The sequence below is a fragment of the Pelodiscus sinensis genome, chromosome 15 (assembly GCF_052426305.1).
Source record: "Pelodiscus sinensis isolate ZL-2025 chromosome 15, ASM5242630v1, whole genome shotgun sequence".
NCBI lineage: Eukaryota > Metazoa > Chordata > Testudines > Trionychidae > Pelodiscus > Pelodiscus sinensis.
In genome coordinates, this window is record NC_143066.1 from 4575201 (window position 1) to 4593450 (window position 18250).

At 46.7% G+C, this 18250-nt stretch overlaps 1 protein-coding gene across 5 annotated transcripts in view; it reads right to left on the reverse strand.

Moving 5' to 3' along the window:
• DNAAF8 (dynein axonemal assembly factor 8) overlaps positions 1-18250 on the reverse strand; it is a 119469-nt gene that overhangs the window by 51370 nt on the left and 49849 nt on the right. For all 5 annotated transcript variants that reach the window (XM_075899063.2, XM_075899067.2, XM_075899060.2 and 2 more), the window contains 2 exons: positions 4849-4965; positions 1316-1460 (listed from right to left, as the gene is read on the reverse strand). In XM_075899063.2, coding sequence (XP_075755178.2) covers positions 1316-1460; positions 4849-4965 — 262 coding nt within the window. The remainder of the gene's footprint in view (positions 1-1315; positions 1461-4848; positions 4966-18250) is intronic.

An 18250-nucleotide genomic window follows, 5' to 3' on the forward strand; every position in this document is an offset into this window, starting at 1 on the left:
AGGGCTTGGAAGAAGAGCCAGTCTTGGGCTGGAATCACGGAGGAACCAGTCTGAGGAGAGAGCTGGAATCCAGGGCCTAGGGACCCATCTCAAGGGGTCTGAAGTATCCTGGCCCAGACTCCTGTAACCACATCACATCTAGGCTGTGCTGTATCCTGGAGAAGCAATACAGCCCCTCTATTCTACCAGCTGGCAGAGTCTGTTCTTGCGGCTCTGGGGGTGCAGGAACGGGGGAACCCTGACTGCGTTGTCACACTTACTAAGCTTCCCATTTGCTTGTACCAACATATTACAAGCCTACTGCTGAAACAACAGTCAGAATTATGAGCCAGCCTGGGCCCACTGGTTTCAAATGGGACAAGGCAGCAGGGAGCCTGCAGAACTTTTCTCAGTGGTTGAACAGGCCTTGACTGACTTTCCACCCAGCAGAAAGGAAAGTTCTAGCTTGTTTCTCTCCCTTTCAGCCTGCCAATATCCCACCCCAAGAGATACAGAGTACGTGAGCATGTGACCCGAGAGTGTTCCCAGGAGAGCTAGCCTGTACAGAAGCAATCCCAGGACTTGGAAGTTATGTGACGGCTTTCATGCTAGGAAACTGAAGGGCTTATAGTGTAATTAAGTCTCACATTCTCCCTGGGAGGTGGGTTTTATTATGCCTGATTCACTAACAGGGAAACTGAGGCACCGGGCTGCTATTTACGAACATGGATATCTAATGGTATGGATTTAGGGCCAGATCCTCACAAGTATTTCTGCACCTGCCTCCCCCGAATTCAATCAGAACTAGGCACCTTTCCGGATCTGAGCCTAAGTGTCTAACTGCAGGCATCCATGTGTGGATGCACTGCTGGTGCCTCGTCTTCTCTTTAGTTCCCACCCCCGGAGTTAAAAGAAAGGGCAGAAGCCACTTGGCAAAGCATGGGAATCTGGAGGGTGGGTCACCCTTTAGCGTGTCTGGGGCAAGGCCAGGTCAGCAGTCCCAGACACTGCAGTTTCCTCAGAGCCTCCGAGATAAAAGTTGGGGCAGCCATCTACAGAGAAATAGAGGCCAGAAGAACAGCAGCACAGAGACATGAAGAGTATTGGGGAGTAAAAACAGAGGAAATAGCAAAAACTTGCCGAAACTTAACACTTTAACACTGGGGCCAGGCAGACGGGGGCAGGGTATAATCTGACTCCAGAGGAGACTCGAAGGGTCTTGACTGTGGCCATGCTCAGATCCCCCAAACTCCTCTTCCTTTTGAGCAGGTCTGGGCAGGCCTGTGAGCAGATACAGCTAAAGGGGAGCAGCTCTTGCAGCTAGAGGAGGCCTTACCTGTGCTAGAGAGGAGCACGCTGTGCTGGGGATAGAGCAAGCGGAGCCCACAGATATCCAGACCAGCGCGGAGGATCAGCTGTAACGTGTGATGGACAGCCACAGGAGTTCGGAGCAGGGTTTCAAACAGCAACACCACAGCCACCTGGACAGCCAGACAAAGAGTGCAATGGAGGAATGGGTCAAATGGCTCCTACCGCACTTTCTGACAATGTTGAGCTCTCTCTTCTAGTGCAGCGATACTCAGACCTCAGGGCTTTACAGGGCTAATCAGGGACCCACAAGAGCCACAGTCGTGTGAATTCACTGGTTCATTTACTAGGCTGCTACGTAGTCATTATATGCTATACATAAGGGCTGTGTCTACACTGGCCTCCCTTTCGGAAAAGGGATGCTAATGTAGCACTTTGGAATAGGCAAATCCGTGGGGGATTTAAATATCCCCCACGGCATTTGAATTAACATGGCTGCCGCTTTTTTCCGGCTTGGAGATAAGCCGGAGAAAAGCGCCAGTCTAGACGTGATTCTCCGGAAAATAAAGCCTTTTCCGGAGGATCTCTTATTCCTACTTTCAAGAGAATCGCGTCTAGACTGGCGCTTTTCTCCGGCTTATCTCCAAGCCGGAAAAAAGCGGCAGCCATGTTAATGCAAATGCCGTGGGAGATATTTAAATCCCCCACGGATTTGCCTATTCCAAAGTGCTACATTAGCATCCGTTTTCTGGAAGGGAGGCCAGTGTAGACACAGCCGAAATGTATATGCATTATTAGATAGAGTATATATTATACATCATGACATTTTACAAATTACAATCGGTTAATAACATTGTAAAAGTATCCTGATGAGTCCATCCAAGTTACTATCCAATAATGAAACCACGGTGTTTTAATATCGTGGGCCGCAAAGACCCACAAGAGTCACGTTAATGAGCCACTTGCAGCTCACGAGCTTCAGTCTGAGTCTCTGCTCTAGAGAGAACCAGCCACGCACACCAATGGGGCAGTGGTAGCTCTTCTCTTCAGCAATCCCTGTGCCTTAGCTTACATCCACACACTGGCAGTGGCGCACAGAACACAGGAGCCTATGTGTGTAACTACGTATGGCAGGGAAAGGCTCTGGCAATGGGGAAGGCTCGGGAATCTTTGCCTGCTGCCTTCCCTCACCAGATCCAATTCTTGCTTCCAGAGCTCTTCACGGAATCTAGGAAAGTTCTAGCAGGGGGGAGGCAGCACTGTCTCCTGCCAGAGCCCTTCACTACAATGAGGAAAGCTCCAGCAGCCGGGAAGAAGCAGGACACTAGGGGTGTGTCTAGACTACAGGGTTTTGTCGACAAAAGTGGACTTTTGTCGACAAAACTATACCTGGGTCTACACTACTGCTGCGTTCTGTCGACATAAACCTCATTCTACGAGGATTAACGCCTTCTATCAACAGAGTTCTGTTGCCAGAAGGTGTTATTGCAGCTACACTGTCCTTTGCGTCTACACTCTCATGTCGACAAAGGGGCTTGCTTTGTTGACAGAACTGGCTGTAGTCTAGACGCTCTTTGTCGACAGAAGCTTTGTCGACAGTATCTGTCAACAAAGCCTCTGTCGACAAAAGCCTGTAGTCTAGACGTACCCTAGAGAGCTAATAATATCAGTATAGAGGTGGAAGACCTGGAAACAGCCATGTGGAATACAGACCCTGAGAATAAGACTTTGCCTCTACTCTGCTATGCTATTTATAGCCACGTCAGCTGGGCATGGAATGTCTGTTCTTTACATGCCACTGTAAAAGTAGATGAACTTTTACTTGCACTGTAAAATCTCTGGGGTGGGAGCTATCTCTTTGTTCTGTGTTTGGCCCCTCTGACACTTACATAATCAGAAATATTTAAAACATTAATGAATAACATAATGCTTTCTGTGGGCTGAAGTACTATCTTTTGTCTTGTATTAGGTTGTAGATTCTTTGGGAAAAGGGATGAAATTTACCTAATGCACTGTTTACCTTTTCAGTAGTAAAAGAACATTTTCTGATAATATTAGACTAGATGACTGACTTTTGCTAGTTTTAGAAATTCTAAAATCAATGTTAGAAGATAATTTAAAAACAGATACACCAGGTATCCTGTAATATGTCTATGTTCTAAAAGCCTGTTCTCTAGATTAATCTCATTCAACTTGTCTTTAACTAAAGAGTTCTGAAAGACATCCAGCTGTGGACTGAATGTTCATATCCATGTTTCTGAACAGGAAAGAAAATAATTCGGAACCCTCTTCTTTTCTTGCTTTCAGTTCTGTATTTCACACTCCATAAGCGGAAACTTCAAGTTTCAAGGAGTACATATTTCTAGAGCCCTGCGCAGATACACATTTTATATCTGCAAAAATGAGCAGTGGATATCCATATCCACATCCCCGAATGTGGACACTTGCAGATATAAAGTGGATATCCACGGATTTGCAGGACTCTAAATACTTTAAATGTAAGAATCCAGGTTTTCCCTGAAATTCAGGGACCTTGGAAGGTCTGGCTTGAGCTGCATAGTACAGCTATGCTGGCTTACAACTTGTTCATGGTTTCCCCTTCTGGACAGAATGCTAACCCAAAGAAGGAGTGTTAGCGCTCCAGTGAATGCCAAATTAACACTTTAAATGAAATGCCACCAAGTGCTATTCCCTCATAAACACATAGTGAGGCGTACAACATTATGATACATTAAGCTATAAATTGACCTCAGTAATAAAAGAGACTATTCCAACCAGACAAAAAAAGTTGTTTTCCCTGTTGATGTTGTTATAATATCCTTGATATTGACCCATTGCGCTGACAGGCTAATGAGTTTTCCCATAGGCTCCTGCCCTATAAACCCTCTAGCAAAGACTTCGCAAGCAGGGAAGTAAGTTACTCCTCATCCTCTTCAAGGCCTCATACCGGAGACCTCTTTTCAGCACAGAAGCAGGTCCCTTGAGAAGCCCAACAAGGTCACTTGTGAACCAGTCACAAGAGTTGTTGTAGACTAGAGAGAGGTACATCACTCCCAAATCCTTGGTGCCCTTTGGTGGACATCAAGCACTTTGTAGGATCAAGCCAGGCATGTGGGATCAAAATCATCCGTCTAGCTGAAAGTCACAGCTGCTGCATTTTTAGATCAAGTTCAAGATGACGCTTTAAAGCCTCCCCAAATGAATCAGACTTATTCAGCTTTGTATTGTACAAGTTCTAAAAGCCAGGCAAGGTCTATGGCAGATCAGTTTGTAGTCAAGCTGGGTTAGATTTTCAAAAAAAGAGTCTGCCACTACAGATATGCACCTGGCTGGCAGCGATTTCTCCAGCCCAGACATTTCAGAGTTGAATCTTTTCATGCTCGGAGCAATGGGCACAGGGAAAAGGATGACACCAAAGGCTAGGCTGGCATATTTAGATCTGAGTGAGAAATGTTTAAAGTTTGATTATTTGCACCCATCACATGAATTCAAACATTTCATGACAGTTTGATCGTCCTGCAGATACCCACTTCATTCTGCCAGTCAGAAAGGAGCTCTTACCTCAGTGTCTAAATCTGTGCTAGCCCCAATGTCACTGCTGTGAGGGAAGTATTTTTCATCAGTCTCGACTGTCTGCCAGTAGAACCCAGCTGGCATTGCAAATGCTTTCTCCACAGCCTGAAATGCACAAAAGACAGCTTTTATTTGGGAATGATCTTGATCCTTCAAAGGCAGGAAGTGAAAAAGACAACGTTACGGTGAGAGAGCAGAAAAACGACAAAGGGTTGTACTCATTAGTTCAATATCATGGCATCATTTGCTCTGTTTACCATTAGGTGCAAGAACTCCTTAAAATGACATCCAGGAGCATGGACCTGTTACAATTGGTATCTTGGGAGAATGACCATAATTAGGGACCAACCGGCTACCATTCCATATGCAGCTCTCCCACAGACTTCTATGGGTCTTTTGTGCAGTGGGGAATGGCAGGATCCGACCTGCAAGCATGCCAAGCATTCGCCTGTCAGTGCGAGTGCTGAGCATCTCATGGCAAAGGGCTATATGGCGAGAGGAGTTGGATTAGCCAATTGCTACAAGAATGAAACCAAGGTCAGTTCTGCAACGTAAATCAAAGACCCCACATTTTGGGAGGTCCTGTTATTTCAGATGCAATCATTACTCAGGTAGACGTGGGGCGGGCCTACAGGCATTTCATTACCCAGCATTAACTACATGCTGCACTTTCTATTAGGACTTACACATTTTCTGTGCAGCAAACCACGCAAACTGCAAGAGTGCAGTTTGAGCCTCTGTGCGTAAGGATGTGTCAGCTACTTCCCAGTCATAACAATTCGTTCTGGCTTGAAGATTAGCATGCAAGGATTCACCCCAAGAATTAATGCATCTCCAGGTCACGGGGGAGATTCTTATTGGCCAAGTTCTGGGTAATGGGACCAACTCTGATCCAAGTTATAGCAGTGTAAATCTAGAGTCACTCCAGAAATATCAGTGGCATTACATGAGATTTCCATGGAGCAGAAGTTAGCTCTCTGACTAAAGAAAGAAATATCAGTTCTCAGCCAGATCTTCATCTGAGATGGACTCTAATTTACACCAGACATGAATATGACCCTTGAAGTTAAAATGTCTTTTGAGCTCAGATGCCACCAGAATGTATTCCATGGAAAAGAAATGATATTTCATGAAGGCATCATTCAGATTTTTATTATGGACACAGTTTGGGCTAATTATGCAAAAATCGGGCCATCCTGGTTTACAAGGTACATATAACACAGTTTAATTGTGTAAGCATTTGAGAGATACTCTGCTCTGGTGGATAAATAATATGGACTTTACGCCTTTCGATAAATGTTTAAAAACAGTAACAACCAAAGACAATGCATTTGAGTAATGTTAAAACCCCTCTGACACCTTCTGGTGCGGTGCTGTGCTGCTGCAGCAGCATTTAGTATTAGTTTTGTTGTTATTAATTATTATTATTATTATTAATTATTATTATTAACACTGTAAGAGTCATTTGCATGGAAACAGAATTCCGGGATCAGCTGGTGTTAACGTGCAGAACTCCATGGCGCAGCTGCTCTAAATTGGTAGGGTTCCACTGAAGTCAATGATGCTACCTCAATTTACACCAATGGAGGCTCTGTCCCTTTGTTTCTGCCCTGTGACACCATACTCCTTTGCTGTGGAAAATCTGATGAAACAGATGTGAGAAATCACTAACTTAAGGTAAAAAAAAGCCAGTCCCCACCAGTTTCTCTGTGCCATGCTAGTAGCAGCACAATGAAAATTAGTCCAGGCAGGCTGGGAAACCCCAGAGATCTCCTATTGCTGAGGCCCTGTGACGGAGTGGACCAGCCCCTGAGGCTCCCTGCCAGAGGCACTGTGGTCCTGCCATACCCTGCTTCAGAAAGACAATAGAGAGGTCCTCCAAGGAGGCTAGAGTGGCTACAAAGGAAGCAGTCAATGAGGGGCCCAGAAGTCCCTATAAAAGGAGCTGCAGGACCAGTGTCAGTCAGTTCCTCTGGAGACCTCAAGCTGTGCAAACGAGTGACTATCTGGCTGAGAAAGTGGCAACACCATGGACAGCTCTGTATGGAGAGCTATTGGATACGGCTGGGCTATGTTGGGACTCTGAGATAAAGCCCTCAAAGTAAGGGCCAAGACGCTGTCTCCAGGTCAGGAAGCCCTGGGGGCACCAATCTCTGCCAGAGTGGGAAACAGACTGAGGGATACTATAGGGGGCACCTATTAGACATGTACCCAGGAGGGAGTTTATGGTTTCGCACACAGGGTGTGAGACTTGGTCGGAGGGCTGAGTTGCTGAAGAAGCTTCAAACGAGAGAGTGCCGGCACACACTTGGCTAGCGGGGGGCCTTTGTGAGAGGTGAGTGCCATCTTATTACAGGCCCTTTTCCCTGGTCTGCCTCCTGCCACCCCACTTCTGCTATTTAGTTCTGACCAGCAGATGGGAAGGTCCTGGGCAGCAGCTCTTGGGCAGGATACCCATCTGGGGGCCCCGTCTCTGGAAGGTCTCTGTGCTGCAGCATTGGTGAGTAGTTGTGTCTGGGTGATCATATCACTCCCACAATCACCCGTGCACACTCCATTGCACGTGGGCAAAGTGTCCCTCAGAAAGAGACCTTGCCAGCACCATTGTGCGACTGGAGATCCCTGCTCTCCCCCTCTTGTTCACGATGATTAAACAATCCAGTTTATTGTAGGAAATCCTTTATTTTGCTCATTCTTGACTGCCTGCCATCCTCCCACCAGATTCAGGGTGGCCCTAGGAGCACTGTTGGTGCTGTCGTGTCTCTGAATGCACACAGAGGCATCCCTTGTACAAGAGCTGTGGCAGTGCTGCATGCATGCAGGCTGACCCTGGCACAAAAACTCCCGCCATGAATATTCAAGGAAGCAGAAGAAACGGTCAAAGCAAACTTGATCCGGAATGTGGCCACATCTCCATGGAAACCTTTCTCGCTATTCACCCAGCTCTAGCTAGGACACAGCCCAACCCAGCTTAGGAAACTCGAGGGAGAGGCTGACTCTCAGCTTGCCCCCAGGGTAGGAATCTTGAGTGTCAGTTTCCATTTCTTGTGTTATTTCACTGTCTTTGAGTTGCTTAAATCAAATGAGCCAAGCCTTGCCTCATTTACACGTCTGCAGCCTCAAGTAAGGAAGAAATTGTGTGTGTGTGGGGAGGGGGGTGTAAATAAGGGCAGGTTCAAAGGACATGCAGTCTGTGTCAGGATCAAGGATCAAACCGAAGTAATGTGTAAAGGGGTATAAGTGACAGGAAAGCAGGTCCCTCGGCCCCATTAAACCAGATTCCACATCATAACCAAAAACCGCCTGTAACCACTAGTGAAGGTGGGCGAGAGTCTCTATGTTCTGCCACTTTGCACCACTCACGGGATGCAAAGCGGAGGGAGCTGGCCTTCAACGGCTGCTGAGAATTCCCATGCTAGGAGAGCTCTCTGCTGGGACGTGACAGAATCAACAGCTCCTCCGCCAAGGGTACGTCTAAACTACATGCCTCCGTCGACGGAGGCATGTAGATTAGACAGATCGGCAGAGGGAAATGAAGCCGCGATTAAAATAATCGCGGCTTCATTTAAATTTAAATGGCTGCCCCGCTCTGCCGATCAGCTGTTTGTCGGCAGATCGGGGCAGTCTGGACGCGCCGCGTCGACAAAGAAGCCTTTCTTGATCGGCACAGGTATGCCTCGTGAAACCAGGTTTACCTGTGCCGATCAAGAAAGGCTTCTTTGTCGACGCGGCGCGTCCAGACTGCCCCGATCTGCCGACAAACAGCTGATCGGCAGAGCGGGGCAGCCATTTAAATTTAAATGAAGCCGCGATTATTTTAATCGCGGCTTCATTTCCCTCTGCCGATCTGGCTAATCTACATGCCTCCGTCGATGGAGGCATGTAGTCTAGACACACCCCAAGTGTCCCACATAGAGGTGTCAGAGGCAAAGCAGGACATAGTAGAGTGAGTCTCACTCAGCATATGGTCCCTGGAGGACTACGGGCAACTGAAAGAAATTACAGCGGCCCCAAAGCTGCGCTGACTTACGCTGAGGCTGGAGCAGTCTCATTATCTCCCTGACAGCCCCTTCCCAAGCAGACCTAGGCTCAGGAAAAAAGCCCACAGTGTTATTTGTAATATGACCAAGGAGCCTACAGTTCCTAGCTGGTGGCGTCGTGTGTTTTTCTTTAGAATTGTCAATTCTCTCGGTTGTTGTTCGGAGCCACACTCTGATTTCTGTCACCTGAAGGCACGGGAGAAGACTGCTCTGTAGCAGAGCCGACACGGCACATAAACATGACTTTTGCTTTAAAAACCCATTTAAAAGCAACTCGGAGCCACTGTTTTGTTTCAGACAAGCTTGCGCAGATGAAGCCAGACACAGTTAGGAGAAGGGATTTCACAGCAGGAAATGGACTGTAAAATACAGAGCAGAAACAATGCAAGCAGGAAGCCTAGTTACTCGGAGAGTCCTCCAGAATACAGCCAGCTCCGCTATTTCCCTTCTTGGAGGTAGTATGGTCTTCTGAACTCATTCCCCACAAGAACTAAGGAAAAGGTTTGGCCGTTACATTATCTCAAGAGAATCTGAAAAGAATCTTCATGCCACAAACAGACACTACTAGCTGAGAGCTGGTTCCCAGCCCCAGCAGGGAGGAGCACTAGCTACTTCCGCATCTCATCCCCAAAGCCTTTGGTGCTTCCCAGCATGAGACAGCCCCAGCCTCAGCCATCCATCCTTTCCCCAAAGAAAAGCTGCTCAAATCCCCCATGAGAAAGTCACCGGCTTTCCCCTTCCCCTCCACAGGAGTGGGTGTCTCAAAGAGCTCTCCTAGCTCCTTCACATCATCCGCTTTAACAGGGTGAATTGTCTGCACCAGCTCATGCAGCATCACTGGGTTTAAGCCAAGATGAGTGGCAGGGCATTGACAAGGCAGCTGCCAAGACCAGCTGTGCAAATGCCATTGGCAGTGAGAGTCTCGACAGCATTAAAGGAAGGGTCACTACCCCAGGCACTGAAAGCTGGTGCAGAGGCCCCAGCAGCGAGACATAGTCGAGACCCGTGGCTCATGTAGCACAGAAGACCAGATGTGCATCGCAGGGACTTCAGAGTTACATGGCAGGGACCCTGGATTTGGGACATGCTGCTAAATTCTCTCCTCTCTCTGCCGCCACATGGGCCAATCCCTCATGTTATTTGGATACTAAATTCCATTTACTTTACAGAACTCCCGGAATGTCTGTGTGCTGCAGATTTTAGTACTGAAAAGGAAGCAGCCTGGGGCAAGTGGAGGTTTGGATGGCTGGGAAGGAGGCAATTAAAGTTTCTGTCCCGCAGGAAGGCACGGAAGGGGCAGCACTGGACACTGACATACAGGAGGAGGTTGAGGGTTTGGTGCAGGGAGAGGGATGTACCTGGAAAGATGGCTTTCTCATTTTCCCGTTTTGGGACAGGTACAGAGGTGCTTTTAAAGGTAGAAGGAGACAAGACTGTATTCCACATTCTCTTGTGAGAGCAACAAGATGTCTCATTGTGCCCTCTTCCCCAATTATGTACCACCACATCCAGCTATGGAGGATAAGCATGTTAGCCAGATGGTTCTGCTAGCCAGTCATCTGTGGAGTAATTAACCATGTCCCCAGTTAATTTTAATCATTAGGCTCCAGAGTGAACACTTCACTGTGATGAGTGGGAGCAATTCACATCTCTCCAAGCTTGTTTCAGGCAAACATCGCTGTGTTAGTCTACATTTCGTTCATATTCTCAAGGTCAGCTTTTCAAACTCCCCCTGACTTCAGTGGGATCTGGATTTCATCATGTTTTTTTCACTGTGAAGTGGGATTCTGGAGCAAGGTAATGCAGCAGCTCACTGTAAGTCTCCAGACAGGCATTCATTTATATAGCCACATTATCGCTGTACAGCAGCGGACCAGGTCATCTGACTCACAGGCAGGATGGGTGAGTCAGCCCTTAAGGGGACTCAACAGCCTGACCAATCAGGGGAGATGTGAAGCATCTATAGGCACTGCAGTCAAGGCAACATAATGAGTGCATCAGGCGGTCCAACAGACACAGGAATGCCTGGTCGCTGGCCTCTCACTGCCAACTCAAGAAGGGAGGGAACAGTAGGAGGCCCTGACTAATCAGGGGCAGGTGAGGTGTTACTCATGCAGGAGAGTAACGCTCCTTGATTAAGATTTTGATCTGTGCTTCGAGCGCGGTGGTGCCTCTTTGGCTTTACAAAGCAGCCCCATGAAGGCAGGCATTACACATGCCCATCTCTCAGCATTCCCTGGGACTCCAACCGGGAGAGGCCAGCCACTCTGAAGACAACAAAGTGCTGTTGCAGAGTCGATCCCATTAAGGCAGAGTCCTAACGCATGGCTCAGATGCTTGACAATGAAGCCTTTGAAGATTTGGCATTAGGTTTAGCAGAAGCTTCAGAAGAGGCCAGGAGAGCCCTGAGCCACACACTGGGACCCAAGAGCTCCCAGATCCCCCAGCCAGCCAAGCCATGGTGCACCCCAAGGTATCTGGAAACTGTCCTATCCATACATGAAGGGCACCATCTGGCCACACCTGGGCGCAGCTTGAACCCACTGGAGTGTGTGAAAAGAAAAGACAAAGAGAGAACACACGCAGCAGGAAAAGAAGAATAAAACGTCTGGTCTATCAAGATCTGGGAGGCGCCGAGCCCAGACAACATTACCCAATGCAATTTTCATGTATTTGTTTGACAAATAAGGATTAGAGGTAGCAGCTCCACAGCCAAGAACCTAAGAGAACCAGGTGACGCTGGCAGTGAAGATGATGAACTGCTGATGTGACAGCAGCAGCAGTTGTACAAGGGAGCTCCTCCATCAGCTATGATGGCAAACGAGCTGCTAATAAGGGGCAGTAAAAGGTGCTATTGCCCCTTACCAGGGGCTAGTGGATGGTGCTTGTTGGTAGAATTACAGCTATGGGACTTCTCATCACTCACAGGCTAAGAGCAGGAGCTTCAGGGGGTAGCCGAGTTAGTCTGTTACAGAAAAAAAACAGCAAGCAAATAGTCTGGTAGCACTTTATAGACTAATAAAACATGTAGATGGGATCATGAGCTTTCGTGGGCACAGCCCACTTCTTCAGATGACCGGAGTTATGATTAGAGGATAAGGAAACACGTAATAAATAGGAGAAGGGCATGGGGGGAAAGGAAGATGTTCTGTTGCCCACCCCCTTTCCTCTATGCATAAAGTGTCAGGAGAAAGAGTAAACCTGAGTAGATAAAGATAAAACTGAAAGCTACACCTATTAAGAGTGGGTTGGTTTGGTTAAAGGGCCATGATGTGATGTGGCCTTTGCATCATTAAGGGAGTGATCCAAGGAGGTGCTGAGCACCTGAAATTGAAGGGAAAATCTGGCCTTTTATCTGATTTCATTTCTTCTAAGCAGGCGAAGCTGAGATAGATCAGTGGCTGGATAAGGCAGGAAGGATACCATTCAGGCTCAGAGCAGAGAGGCAGGAGTGGGGAGATATATTATACGTGTGTTTGGGAGAAGAGAAGGAACACCACATTTATAAAGCATTGCAAAACGCTAATGGGTTTTGTCAGTTGTGTCATACAAGTGCTGTTATTCAAATATCCCATTAATGTATTCTCCGGGAAAGAGCTTCTTAATTTTTAATCAGAGAACAGCCCTTGGAGGTCATTCGACGGGTGCTAGTTCCCCATCATGATTTTTTTTTGTATTTTCCGTTGTCTTGTTTGAAATGTCCCAAGTGACAGGGACTTTTAACCTCTTCCCTTGTGAGAGTAAAGCCTAACTGATCAAATTCAGAATGCTCGGAACAAGAATTCCCAAGTCTGATCTGTAGAGATTATGTTCCCACGATATGAAGCACATTCTGGTGTCATCCATGCTGGACTGGTGCATTTTGCGGCGGCTAGTTCACACCTACTATTGAACCAGAATGATCACATCTTTGAAAACTCATACTCATACTCTGCTCTGGTCTGTTGCACGTATGGGAGCAGATCCCTTCCGGGACATGTTGTGCACCACAAATTCCGCAGGCAGGTTGTTTTCTAGGAGGCAGTATCAGTCTGGGTATGTCTACACTTGCACCCTCTTGAGAGAGGGATGCAAATGCAGACATTCGAAATTGCAAATGAAGCCTGGATTTAAATATCCCGCACTTCATTTGCATATTCGCGTCATGGCGCTATTTCAGAATAACAGATGCCGTTAAGACGCAGTTATTTCGAGAGAAAACCCTTCTCTTGAAAAAACTGATAAACCCCATTGTATGAGGAATAAGGGTTATTTCAAGAGAGGGGTTTTCTCTTGAAATAACCGCGTCTTAACAGCGTCTGTTATTTCGAAATAGCGCCATAATGCGAGTATGCAAATGAAGTGCGGGATATTTAAATCCCGGCTTCATTTGCAATTTCCAATGTCTGCATTTGTATCCCTCTCTCGAAAGAGGGTGAAAGTGTAGACATAGCCTCTATGAACAGAGAGGGGAGACACGACAGCAGTGAATTTTGTGTGCCTTTGGTGATATGCCTTCAGTCTTCATATAGCCCCTAAGTCAGGGGTGTCCAAACTTTTTTCAAAGAGGGCCAGATTTGATGAAGTGAACATGCGTGAGGGCCGACCATTTTGCCTGACATTCTTTGAACCATTAAAATTAAATGCAAATTAACTATTTTATGCAAAGTTTATTGCAAACGGCATACTTTTCATTTCGTCACATGGATGACAAATCTAAACAGGTGTTAAATCACTCTGCCTTTCATATCTGAAGGCCAGATGGAAAAAAAAAATCCAGGAAGCTGAAATATATGTAAGGAACATTGTAAAGTACATTACATATTATTGGTAATAAAGGTTGTCTGTCAACTTTTAAGTTCAAAAAATATGAACAGGAACATAACACCAAGTATACATGTTGTGTCCAAATATATTTATAACTGATTTAGACCAACTGACATTAACTGAGATTTTACAATGTATTCATCTCAATACATACGGATTCGTTGGGGGCCATAAAAGATAGATATTGCCAAATTACCTGGGGGGCCGTATTAAACCGGAACACGGGCCGCAATTGGCCCGCGGGCCGGACTTTGGACATGCCTGCCCTAAGTGCTCTCCTTACCCCGTATGAAGTTGTATTATATTTTGGCCAACACGCACCCTCAGCGCTAATGGAATTGCTCCCAGGAGAATTTGGGCCCAAAACTCCAGACATGACCAATGGGAGTTTTGCGTAGGACCAATTAGAACTGTACATGAAAAACGAAACAACCCTTAGGAAACGACTCAACTTGCTGGGGGAAGTCAGCCAGGAACTAGCTAACTTCCAGGGCTCTGTGGAAGACACTAGATGCATTCCATCCATGGGCAAGTGAGGCTGAGCTAAGCAAGTCCCGATCCATCTCCCCAACACCAGCAAGACCCCTCACTCTCCCTCGGCATTTGCTCCTGACACAATCCACCTTCCCGATTCCCCCCAACAGGTGGCAACCAGCACAGGTTGGGCACCCAGGGTGGCTCTGTGCAGGACGGTGAAGAAAAAGCAGACAGGGAGCATGAGAGGGCCTGCCCTCTAGTGCGCAGGGCACTGATAGAGATGCTAGGGAGCGGAGGAAGAGGAGAACAGAAGGAAGTTATCAGGACAAATACACGGCATCTCAAGGGTTAATATGAAGATGCATTTACAGTTGTATTTTATAGTAAAAGGAAGCACTCCTCTTTCTGCTGACGTGGAACACTAATTGCTAACCTGCACAAGGATTATATCACTCTGAACCCAACCTGGGGATTTAATGATCCCCTTGGGAGTTAGCTCTGGATAGCCAAAATGAAATGCTGTGGATCGATAGAAAGTATGTATAGCATTAATAACGGAGGCTTTCAAAGGAAGGCAACAAGGGCAAAGAGATCTATTTTAGGATTCAGAATCTGCTGAGAAACTACTGGACCAACTGACTGAAAAGTAAATGTTGGCTCGCCCTCTCTCTCTGACAAAGCAGGTATATAAAGATTAACGCTACTGACTGGTTACCCTGTGCACAGAGCTACGCTGGCATAAGGCATCCTATGACATTTTCACCCCATCTTCCTCTTTCCCCCCCTCCTGTCCGCACCTTTCTTTCACCCATCATTTTGCATCTTGTCTCTTACACCGGGAGCTCCCCGGGACAGAGCTATGTGTTCATTAACCATCTGTCCAACACCTGGCGCCACAGGGCTCCAAGCTAGCTGGGACTCTGGGCCCCACCACGATATGAATGATAAATAATCACAATCACTGATCCTACACCAGAGTTTTCAAGCTGACAAGGCTGACTATTAAGAGCTATTTAGAAAAGCTGGACATACACAAATCCACGAGTCCGGATTTAATGCATCCGAGGCTACTGAGGGAGTTGGCAAATGTCATTGTAGAGCCTTTGGCCATTATCTTTGAAAACTCGTGGATATCGGGATTCCAGATCTGGGATTGGATGATTGTATGACTACAGCTTGCACTGTCACATGTAAATGGCCATGATGCTGGCTTTGGGATAGACTGTCAGCTGGTGTCAATCAGCATGAGGCCACTGTGGCACCCATCTCCGTCAGCGGAGAATCAGGCCATTTTCAGCTAGCTTATAGAGATCAAAATGTTCTGTAACTGAAAGCTACACCTATTAAGAGTGGGTTGGTCTGGTTAAAGGGCCATGATGTGATGTGGCCTTTGCATCATTAAGGGAGTGATCCAAGGAGGTGCTAAGCACCTGAAATTGAAGGGAAAATCTGGCCTTTTATCTGATTTAATTTCTTCTAAGCAGGCGAAGCTGAGATAGATTCCTCACACAGAAAATGGGTTTGCTGCCTGGCTGTTCAATTTCTAATGATTTATAATTCCCCTAATAAGGGATAGGCATAAAAGCTTTGCCTGATTGAAATGAGGCTTCATTCGATGCCTTACAAATAAGCACCAGATTTATCCTGTACAAATATACGGGGTAACTTTTCAGTACGTGTCAGTGGTTGAAGTCACTTTTTCTTTGCATCAATGAAAGAGAAGCTGCCTTTTCAGTCAAGGAGGTAGAATATAATATGGACAAAACTGTAAGTGCTATCTTAGCGCCTAACTCTTCATTGCCTTGATTTGTGTGGCATAACTACTAACCCCTGAATCTGATTTGAATTCTGCAAGAGGCATAGTACTGCATTTTCAATATCTTCATCAATGATTTAGATATTGGCATAGAGGAATTGCTTATTAAGTTTGCAGATGATACCAAGCTGGGAGGGGTTGCAACTGCTTTGGAGGATAGGGTCAAAATTCAAAATGATCTAGACAAATTGGAGAAATGGTCTGAGGTAAATAGGATGAAGTTTAATAAGGACAAATGCTAAGTACTCCACTTCGGAAGGAACAATCAGTTTCACGCATACAGAATGGGAAGTGACTGTCTAGGAAGGAGTACTACAGAAAAGGATCTAGGGGTCATGGTGGACCACAAGCTAAATAAGAGCCAACAGTGTGATGCTGTTGCAAAAAAAGCAAACATGATTCTGAGATGCATTAACAGGTGTGTTGTGAGCAAGACAGGAGAAGTCATTCTTCTGCTCTGCTCAGCACTGGTTAGGCCTCAATTGGAGTGTTGTGTCAAGTTCTGGGCACCACATTTCAAGAAAGCTGTTGAGAAATTGGAGAAGGTCCAGAGAAGAGCAACAAAAATGATTAAAAGTCTAGAGAATATGAGCTATGAAGGAAGGCTGAAAGAATTGGGCTTGTTTAGTTTAGAAAAGAGAAGACTGAGAGGGGACATGATAGCCGTTTTCAAGTACCTAGAAGGGTGTCACAAGGAGAAGGGAGAAAAATTGTTCTCCTTGGCCTCTGAGGATAGGACAAGAAGCTATGCACTTAAACTGCAGCAAGGGAGGTTCAGGTTGGACATTAGGAAAACTTTCTACCTGTCAGGGGGGTTAAACACTGGAATAAATTGCCTAGGGAGGTTGTGAAATCTCCATCTCTGCAGATATTTAAGAGCCGTTTGGACACACACCTGTCAGGAATGGTCTAGACAGTGCTTGGTCCTGCCGTGAAGGCAGGGGATTGGACTCGATGCCTCTTGAGGTCCCTTCCAGTTCTAGTGTGCTATGATTCTATGATCCGTTTCAAAGCAATCGGCTCAGTCATAAAACAACACTGTCATGTCCACTGATTCCAGGGATTGTGTATCTGTGCGTACAGTGACCTGGGAATGATGGGAAAACAAGATGACTGACAGAGGCTGCTGAAGTACAGGAAGGCAATGGGTGGGAACCCACCCAGCAGACAAGGTGAAGAGCCTGGGCAGCAGCGTGATGGCATGGTGTCTGGGGAAGGAGGAAGGAGTGCATTCACTGGGGTCTTGCTAGACCACTAGGAAATAAAAAACACCCATTGCCTCCAATGTAGCCATCTGGTTGTTTACCATTCTGCAAGCATCCTGGCTTCTCTTCTCCACAGCATAGCACCCAGAGGGGCTGAGCAGCGCTGGGAGCCCCTGGCACTCAGCAAATGCGGCAGCCACATTCTGCCTGCCTGTTGGGGGAAATGCTAGGAGAGCAAGAGGCTCAGCACAGCTGTCCTGTAGAAACCAACATCTGTCCCAGAGAATTGCTTCCTGGAATGCATCTATGACCATTCACAATTAGATAGGAGAAGCCAGTCCTGTGTCATGTCCAAGGTCCTAAAGGAAACAGACACGTCCATTAAACCAGAAACACACGAACGCTTCTCGCATTCCATTCACTTGAGCGGATATTATGGAAGACTTGACATCCGGACAGCAGTGAACGGGTTAATCTTTATGGACCATTAGACATGCAGAGTCACCTTCCCAGGGTTAGTTTATTCTCAGGCATTTCGAAGGGCTTGATCCTAAGAGGTGCTGAGCACTTGTAATCCTCACTGACCCAAGCACAGGTCCATCAATGGCCATTAGCCAGGGTGGACAGGGATGCAAAGCCAGGCTCTGAGCCATCCCTAATCTCTGTTTGTCAAATGCTGGGAATAGGTGACAGGAGATGGATCACTTGATGGTTACCTGGTCTATTCACTCCTCTGAAACACGTGGCATTGGCCACTGTCGGCAGCCAGGATACTGGGCTAGCTGGACCTTTGCTCTAGCCCATATGGCCGTTTTTGTGTTAATACTGCAGTGGGAGTTATGAATACAGGCTGAACCTCTCTAGTCCGGCACTCTCCAGTCTGGGCAACATCCGTGGTCCGGCAGGATTTGAATTAGCTGGATGTTCACTTAGCATGAGTGGGCCCAAGTTTCCCGCTGTCCTGTCAAGTTTGCTTACTCCTGGCTCTCGGTGTTCTGAGGTGTTCTTTAGCTCTCAGTTACCCCTAAATGTCTTCTCAGAGCCCA